At 33.2% G+C, this 10,030-nt stretch overlaps 1 protein-coding gene across 1 annotated transcript; it reads left to right on the top strand.

Moving 5' to 3' along the window:
• The first annotated feature begins 4,580 nt into the window (after window positions 1-4,580).
• On the top strand, window positions 4,581-5,908 carry LOC137744043 (uncharacterized). Its single transcript, XM_068483906.1, has one exon. The coding sequence runs from the start codon at window positions 4,743-4,745 to the stop codon at window positions 5,655-5,657; it is 915 nt and encodes a 304-aa protein (XP_068340007.1). The 5' UTR covers window positions 4,581-4,742; the 3' UTR covers window positions 5,658-5,908.
• The last annotated feature ends 4,122 nt before the right edge of the window (window positions 5,909-10,030 follow it).

Below are 10,030 nucleotides of genomic sequence, written 5' to 3'. Positions count from 1 at the left end.
TTCATATGAATAATTAAACGGTCTCTAAATTGAATAAAACGGTTTGAATTATGATGTTTATTTGGTAAATAATGTCACATCATCATGTAAGAAGGAATGACTTGTTGCATGTAAAAATAAATGACTCCTTACATATAAGGAACCAAGTAGTGGCCTTTAGGCTAGGGTACACAATATGTCAGTTATAATAATTAGATATCGAACTTGTCATTAAAGTGAGTTGAACCTTGAATCTCTAACTTACTGTCACATCCCAGCTCTGCTCCGCCGTAGCACGATATTGTCCGCTCTGGGCTCACCATTTCCTCACGGTTTTGTTTTTGGGTTTCGGCACGAGAACTTCCCAGGGGGGTCACCCATCCTAGGACTATGCTCTCGCCCAAACTCGCTTAACTTCAGAGTTCTTAAGAGATAAGGAGCCAGTGAGTTCCCAAAATACTTCGTGCTATAGGGAGGGGAGCATGTACATATAAGACACATTATCACTTCTCCGTTGATCGATGTGGGATCTTACACTTACAGGTAGAAAGAGTATCCCTAAACCATAGTGATACTAACATATAAACATAATTGCTAACCACATTGCAAGGAGAGACGAGACCGATCTATGTAAAAGTGATTTTTGTTGCTAAGGATCGTAATGATATTAATTTAAATCGTGTTCAATGTTTTCTTGTAATTAGCTAGGACGTCTAATCAGCTCCCTTAATGCTTCAATTTGACGTTTGAATTAATGGTCGTTTTCCCGTTTTTAGGTTACCAATCGAACACTCAAGCCTTCCCTCCCTCTCAAATAACAGTTGTGTTTAGCTAACAAGTTCTTGAAATTTTAAACCAATGGGTCAGTGACCAACTAACACACCAACTTCACTTCTAATTCAACCCTGCAAATTGGGAACAACCTATACCTAAAAAAGAAAAGAGACGTTTTGATATAGACACCTCATTTTTAAATGTCATAGATTAAACATCTATTCTTTTTTGCAAATTTGATTAAACATTTTCCCTACAATTTTGGTACTTTAATTTTATTTCATTAGAAGTCTATTCACATTAGCATTCCCTTTTTTCCTCCTATTTTTATGCATCTCTTATTATGATGATTTAAGATATTTTTTATTTTTTATTAAAATATTTATTTTAGTAAATTAAATAGAATGTAACAAAACTCGTTGTTATGTACGTTTGGTTATAGCAGTACATTTGATTATAATGATACATTTAGTTACTTGGTACATTTGAATTTTTGGTCCATTTAGCTTCTTGGTACATTTGAAGTTTTGGTACGTTTGTTTTCAAAACATAAGTTTTATTACTTTTTGTCCTAATAACGAGGAATTACTTTAATTAATTATTTTTTTATAGCAAGAGTCGTTAACCAGGAAAAAATTTAAATTACTTTAATTAATTTTTTTCATATAGAAAAAGTCATTAATCAATGGACAATAACCTTTTTGTTAATTCAAAATTATATGATTTATCGTTATTATTTAGCATTACCTACAATAATAAGGATTTATCTTCGATCAACTAAAAGTTGTTCTTATCTACCAAAAAACAAGACTATATAGAGTATTGTGCATGAATCAAACATATTTTTAAACATTCCAAAAAGATGAATATTCATTTTAATATAGTTTATAATTGGGTATGTTTTAATTCGGGGCTGGTACGTTTTCATTTAAGTTGGTACGTTTTCATTTGGCGTGGGTGTACATTTAGATTTGAAAAGTTTAAATTTTTTAGACTTAAATATAGTTGAAATTATTTAAAATATATAGCAGATATTTAAATGTAAATTAATTTCAATTAATCCGAAGTAGTTCAAGTCTGAGTATCTTAATCAAATGTTTCAAAAACTCAAAAAGCATAAATGTTTAGTCTACAAAAGTCTAAAATGAGGCATCTAATTCTAATTTTCTCAAAAGAAAAACTAATGATGATCCAATGGGTTTGGTTCGAAATTTATAATTTTTGTTTTTGAATAGGACTTTTTTGTTTAGAACGTACAGCTTCGGATTCTAACTTAAAACTATTTGGTCGAGAGTTTAACTACATTCGGCAATTTCTTTCACGACCTGTTAACTCGACACAAAATGACACGAAATTAACAAGTTTATGGTTGACTTGTTAACAAATCATGTCATTACCGGGCCACCATTTAAGAACCCGTTAATGAGTAGGGTCGTTATCGAAACACCCATTAAGAACTCGATAAGATTTTATATACCAGATCTAGACATTAAGTATCACAATTTCTTACATGACCCATTACCAAACACAAAACAACCCAACTCGTTAAAGAATCGAATTGTTATCGGGTCACCTGTTAAAAGCTTGTTAAGATAATAAGTATGATACAAAAACGACACAAACACGACTCATTTGTCTAAGCCTAAGTTCAACGCACTAGGCAAACCCAAAACAATATTTACAAGGATACGCAAAATAATTTGTCACAATAAGGAAGGGTACCATGCATGAACCTTTCCTAAGAAAGTAAATTCTATATTCTTCAAACTGTAACCGTTGTATTAATTTGCTATGTTTTTATTAAATTCAAGGATGTGAAAGCTCCCCTATTAATATTATTAATTATATTATTTTCATGTCTATCTTTTGGTTTTTCAATGTTTGGGTTTTCTGTTTTAAAACGTAAAGGTTTAACATTTGTAACTGAATTGCATTAACAATAATAAATAAGATTTTTAATTGCAGAAGAGAAATTAATAAACCTTAGAAATACATAAATAGTAAAATTTCATGAATTCTAAATTTGTCTTCCTTTAGCTAGAAGACGAACATATATGTTATGCGTTATTATATCAATGGATGGACATTTAAAAAAATATATATTTCTCTACTTGTATAATAACATTTAACGTAGCATTTGTGTTTCAGAGCCTTCAAAAATCCCTCCATCATAGTAGGGAGTAGGTCACGGCTGCTTTTACTTCGTGGACCCAAATGATCACTATCATCCATTTCATCACCATCATAGATAGGCACAACTCCATGTTATCCAATGGCAATCGCATCCTGCAAGTTAGTTCACTACCCCCTACCTACGTGCCATCAAGTATTTATCAAATTCCCCTTATTTGGCTTATCCATATCTCTTTGAGCTTAAATTCTTAATTATCATTAGAAATATTCTTATCATACTTTTTAGGCTAGCCTACTTTTTATAGAAATAATATTGGAATTTTTTTTCCATAATCGATCGATTTTGGGGTGGGAGATTTGGATTGACACGATGAATTAACCATAACTACGTATTATATTTGTTATTTATAATAATCAAACTTGAGACCTCTCACTTAAGATTGAAAATGAACATCACTGTACAACAATATTAGTAGCTAAGAAGATTGGAATTTAAATTCAAATCATTATTCAAGTTGATCTTTATATGAACAGTATATAGTTCAAACCATAAAAGCTGTAGTAGGGTTGTTTCTACCACATGATAGTGATGAATGACAATACAACCTAGTTAAGACATGTATTCAAATTTGACAATCAAATTTATCGTTTAAACACGGGTCCTTCAACTATCTAGATTTTACTATCACTCATCATTGCAGCCTGTCACATGGCAAAAACAACTGCACTTAAGTTTTTCTCCGTTACACTGCACAATTGGGGCATAACACACCCGTGTTGTCTGACAATAAACGTTATCCCAAGTAGTACATGTACTAATTGTGTGATACTGCTCTAATAAAAACAAATGAATAATGTTGTTGAAATACACAAAATTGACACAGTTGTTGACACACTTTCTAATCGGTGGATCCCACATGTAATGGTATAGTCCTCTCTATTAGATAAAGGGGGTGTGCTATCCACACACCCCTTGTTAATTTATATATGTTGATCTTCTTCAATTCATCCGATCCGACGGCCGAAAACCAAAAAGGTGTGGGAGAAGTAAAAAGGGGTGTGTGGATATCACACCCCTAGATAAAGTGTTATCAAATGTGTCGATTTTGTGTGTTTAGGTAACATTGGAATTCTATACAACCCAAAAAAAAAAAAAACAAACTGATATACATGATATATTCATAGACCTATTCTTTAGGACAATCCATTAACAAAATTTTCCTTATATTGCGGCTGTCAATCTTTGGTTGACTTAAAATATAGTCTAAGTTAGGTTAGGAGCTAACTAATCCAGATTATGGTTTTGTATTTGCAGGTATAACAAAACAGATCAGATAGACTACCCAAACACTCATCACTCATCACTCATCTAGTATACCACCTCGTGTTTCAAGTATACTGAATTTTTTTTTTTTTTTGTTAGTGTAATGCTGATTTATTCGCTTTCAATATTTTCCTTAAACAATTGTTAAGGTTATTGGAATCGTAATTAATGTGGTTAGGCTGCCCTAGAACACATGGATTTCACTGTCTTTCCCTTTATTTTTCTTCACTAATTAATTTTTTTAATTTAATTTATTTTATATTTTCATTTTTTACACTTAATGTTGTGAATACGAAAGGACACCCCCACATGGAAGCAAACCATATACAAGACAAGTATTTTTTTTCTCCTTCTTCTTCCATAGCCAAAAAGGAAGACCAAACTCCCTCCCTTCTTCCTCTCCAAATTTTGAGTCCCCATTTCTTCTCATTTCCTCTCCATCTTCGTCCCCTCGGGTACATCCGACAAAGTCAGAACGATACAGAAGATAGATCAATCTTCGAATTTTCGATCTTCGGATTTCTCATACACAATGAGAAGCATAGCAACTTGTTACAGCGAGCATGCCATAAAAGTCTCAGATTCGTATTGCTCAGGAACATCAAACCAAGCTTATGTGACCCCAAAATTAGCCCCATCAATCCCAAACGAAGTGTCATGTTTATACAGAGCCAGGCTCTCAACCCAGAACCGGATTTTGATCACACTCACCTGGTTCAACAAATTCACAGCCCAAGGAGTCACGGTCACCGTTGGAGACAACAAATCTCAGCCTTCCAAATCCAATTCCGATTCCCACAAGTTGGAAGACCAAAAGGGCACCTTGGCATTCCAATCCTGCAATACAAAGATTGAAGTCTTCTGGGATTTGTCCACTGCCAATTATGATTCCGGACCGGAACCGGCAACCGGGTTTTTCGTCATGGTTCTAGCTGACTCGGAACTCTGCCTCCTCCTCGGCGACAAGGTCGAACAAGTTTTGGACTTGGAGAAGTACAAAACCATCATGTCACAGAAAAAATTCACATTGGTTTCTAGGAGTGAGCATTTTTCAGGCAGTGCTGTGTATGCAACAAAAGCTCAATTCCGTGACACTGGACTATCACATGACATCGTAATCAGGTGTGATCAACCCGAAGAACCGGGCTCGAAAAGCCCGGTTTTATCGGTCTGCATTGACAAGAAGAAGGTTTTTCAGGTGAAGAGGTTGAGGTGGAATTTCAGAGGAAACCAAACAATTTTTTTGGATGGTTTGCTGGTGGATTTGATGTGGGATATCCATGACTGGTTGTTCAATCCAAAATCTGGGGTAGCTGTCTTTATGTTCAGGACAAGGAGTGGATTGGATAGCAGGCTCTGGTTGGAAGACAAGAATTTGGAAAAGAAAGGGCAAGAAAGTGCTGATGAATTTTCTTTGTTGATCTGCGCGTGTAAGAGACCTGACTGATTCTTTTGTTGTTTCCTCTAATTTTTACCTTTTTTTATATTTATTTTATATTTTATTTAGTGAACAGAAGAAATTATATTAACAACGACTTTATAAGTTGTTTGTTTATTTTATAGTTTTAAAAGTTGAAGATTAGATGAAATTATATGCTTTCCTTGATGAAGAAAAATTGTATAAATTCTAATTTTACTGGAAGCATTTGCATTAAAAATGATGTACGACACACAATCAAAATTTAATGTGTACTCTGCTTCCTCCCTCTTTCCCTTCCAAGCCAAATATTCTATTTTTATTATGTAGAGTTCAATCATATATGACACATTACAGAAACAGTTGAAGATGCATTTAAGACTTCACGAAAATTTAACAAGTAAATGTGATCCACGTAAAAAGCAATATATATTATTATATATTGTTATATATTAGAATACTCAAATTTTCCTTCCTTCTTTTTTTCTTTTAGTGATTTTTCAGAATTTATAAGAATATAAATTTTCCGCAAGTGGCCCTTTTTGTTCATGTTTAGTGATTTTTGCCGTATGGCCAAAATAGATTGGCTTTTTAAAACCCAAGGGGGCAAAAATTTTGGCAATTAATTTACCCATTGAAACGTGCACATTTTTTGGTCTGCTATTATAACATTTGTTTATGCATTTTTTATGAGGTAATTGCCAGGAAACGTGCACAAGCTTCATATTAATGGTTTGCAAATAACGGCTGAATTTTATTGCTTGACATTGAGTTTACCCAATTGATTAGGTTTAAGCTTTGCACTAGTACAACTATTGTTTTGGCATACTTGCCAACCTCATTCAAACCAACAATATACAGGTGTTCAAAACGTCTCCAATGTTCGAGAGGTAGGAGAACCGAATCATCTAAGATTGTGACAGACTGACAGTTTTATTATTTTGATTGTAACAAGCAGTACTTCGAACCCAATTGAAAGAAATTTTATTTGAGGCATCGCTTGTTACTTTTGAGTTAGGTTTGTATCAAGCACCAACTAGAGGTGATATCTGGTCGTTTTGGGTTGTGTTCAGGTCATGTTGTTTTAGATCTTTGTCGAGTACTAATTAAGTTTAACATGATGTATGTAGTTAATTATGGCATAATCTTAATAATGTCGTAGGAGTTTTGAATCATAATTTTATGTTGTGTCAGGATTTATACCACCAAAACCTAGAGAATTCAAACACGATGCTTACTCTATGTATACGGGCATAGTAGTTCAACATCATACAATGAACAACGTCAACGACAAGGACTATATAGCTAGTAGCTACTATTTTCACGGATTAAATTTCTTTTGCAAGTGTCAAAATAGATTAGGTCCAGCCTCACATGTGTCAATAAATTTAAGTCACCATCTCATTGAAATCAAGTGTTATCGGATTTCTCATTTATCCATATTCCCATACAAAACTAAATTGTTAGCCAAAAGCTTTGCCTAATAAGAGCTATCGTTTTTGGTCAAAGTTGCAAAGAGTTTGTTTCATTCATCAAATTTAGGCCATGTGTGATGCCTAAAAGTGAATTGGTTTGGATAAGATAATTTGTTAGATTTAAAATATTATTAATTTAATAGTAGAAAAAGAACCATACACACTTTATCGCCGTTGATAATAAGATTGAAACGATAAGTTTTCTTTATAACTAACATATCTTGAATCTAGCGATTATCAAAGACGGATCTAGGAATTTATATAGGAGTTGACTAATTTATTTTCCTTGTAGTATGTAGTGAGATTTAGGTGTTAGTGGTAGGCAAAATTTCTACTTTGTGCAATATTACGCTTAAGTTTACCACAACATGCTTATTTTAACACCGGAAAGTTCCAAAATTTAAAACTTAGGGTGTGCTAGAACCTGGGACAACCACTAGCTGGCTCTGCTTGTGATTATCCGATCGAATTCTAGACATCGAACTTATATATCTTCTACTTCCAACTTATACAAAATTTGAAAAGCTAATCTTTGTTTCATTTTTTATCATATGCATTAAAAATAGTGAGTTATACTTTTGTAGTATGTACGGTGTTGGGTACTATTCTAACTCAATGTATTACCATTTTCATGATATTTGTTGAGAAAATGAAACATGATAGTCAGTACTTGCCGGAATACAATATCTTGAACTTAAGAGAGTTTGAAAAAAATTTAGGCCTAGTTTTGATCAAGACACTTTAACGCTCAAGTCAGTAGCTTGCGATGATCAAACTCGAAGTAGTAGGTTGAGCTTGAATAAGTTCGTGGATGGATTTATACTTTCTTATGTAATTGGACTTCGGCTCCAAGTCCATTTCCAAACCACAGGCTGAAGAGATGTAATGGAACTGGGCCAACCTGGTTCAAGGCATTTGATACATTTTTCATTCCTTCTCCAATCATTAACCAGAGATTTTTTTAATGTATTAAAAATAAGTTTCGATATATCAAGTGTCATAATATAAGTAGATGAACACCTAAAAAAAGTAAACTTCTCCTTACATATTACGATACTTGGTGTGCCGGACTGTTTTACTGCATGGTAACCATTGTGCTAGGGCTACCTTAGTTTTCCTCAGTCGTAGATAAGCAACACAACTTTTGCTTGACTTGAAACGGTTCATGTTGTAGTAGAAAGGGAAAAGACTCGACTCCTAAAATATTTAAAAACGTGAAACTTTGGCACTCTTCATTCTTTATCCTTGAACTTAAAAATTTCGAACATGAATTGAACTCAACAAATTATGATCTTTTGAATCAACAAGGAAGGGCTTCCAACTTCAAACTTTCACCGAAAAAAATCTTACCGACTTATGAATTATGTACCTTTACACGTTTGCCCTGTTGATTGATTTTAGTATTGTTGAAGGTTGGTATACTTCCTTCTTTTATACTAAAATCCATTAGAATGAATGAACTAACTGTATCTATATGGGGATTAAGTATGTATAGGTTAGGATTCGAGGATACGTTTTTTATACATATTTTGATACTTATTTTATAGGGCTACTTTATACTGTATTTCAACGATCCAAACTATTTATATTTTAGTACATCATTCAGAGATCATATGATAAAAAATTAGACAAATCCAAAACCATTAAGATACATTTGTAGAAGAAAATGAACGAACATTGTTATTTAAACAAACACTAAATTTAATATGACAGTTATATAATTTCAAATTTGAATGATTTTTAATAAACATAATTTTTTTTAAAAAAATTCTACAAAATAAAAGATTTGAATCATTAAAATACACATGTAAAATGAATTCCACAAAAATACGTGACCAAATGTATATAAAAGCGTGTGATTTCACATATTTGCATTAGTGGTAAATGAAAGTGTGGCGGTGGTGGTAATCGCTCGGGGTTTTCGCATATTCCAACCAAACCCACAGATTCAACCTTCGCCTCCACCTGGCCAACAGTAAGCACTACAATTTGTTGCTTGGTTGGTTTTACCGCAGTGGTTTTCAGTGATTTTGATTACCAATTATACCCTTCCGAAAGAATGGAGGAAGCCAAATTAAGCACTAATGAAGGGTGTAACTGGTAATCAAAATCATTGAAAACCACTGCCGTAAAACCAACCAAGCAATTGACTAGCAAACATCATTTATTAAAAATTCTGACGAAGAGGAATAATGGTTTTAGTTAACTTTAGCTTTCACATCAAAGAATTGGATTCTTTGGGAATATAAGCAAATTACATGGATTTTACAAGTTTGACCTAAGTTTCTCTTCTTTTTGCCCCAACTTTTTTTCTACTTGTCCTCAAGCAATGCAAAGGAGATTTTGCTGAAGTGGGACTTCATAATTCTATGATATTTTACAGTTTAATGTAAATTTTCGTGTTAATATTATAAAATACTATACTAAAATCTATTTAGATCCCGTCTAGTCATTTAGACGCTAGGTTCTAACCCCCAGTTCAACTAACTTAGCATTTTTTAGAACCTTGCTAAAAATATCAGGTGGCACAGAAATCAGAATCCTATTTTTAAGAGAAGCTTTTAGCTGTTCTCTTTCTTTTTGTTCTTATAGGTGGAAATGGATTATCTCCAGATCTCTTCCTTCTAATCTATCAAGTCAGAGGATTCGGATCATTGAAATTTGATCTAACGGTTAAAATTATTATAACTTTTAAATTGAGCTCTTATGTAATCATTGGATCAAATTTCAATGATCCAGATATTTAAACTTAATGGATTAAGATGAATTACATTAAAAAAAGAAGAAAAAAAAAAGGATAATCATTGGGGCATTTTCTGTGGGTTAAGTCGGCTAAGGACTGAAAGCCCAGCACGAAATTAAGGGCAAAAGAGTCAAAATGACGAGAATGTCGAAGATCTTTCGAGATACACTTGACTGAGGTCAACG

Source organism: Pyrus communis, chromosome 9, assembly GCF_963583255.1.
Source record: "Pyrus communis chromosome 9, drPyrComm1.1, whole genome shotgun sequence".
Lineage (NCBI taxonomy): Eukaryota > Viridiplantae > Streptophyta > Magnoliopsida > Rosales > Rosaceae > Pyrus > Pyrus communis.
This window is presented reverse-complemented; position numbering and strand designations above follow the sequence as displayed.

Excerpts from the sequence above, each read along its gene's own strand:
- LOC137744043 (XM_068483906.1), top strand. The coding sequence starts at position 4,743 with ATGAGAAGCATAGCAACTTGTTACAGCGAGCATGCCATAAAAGTCTCA.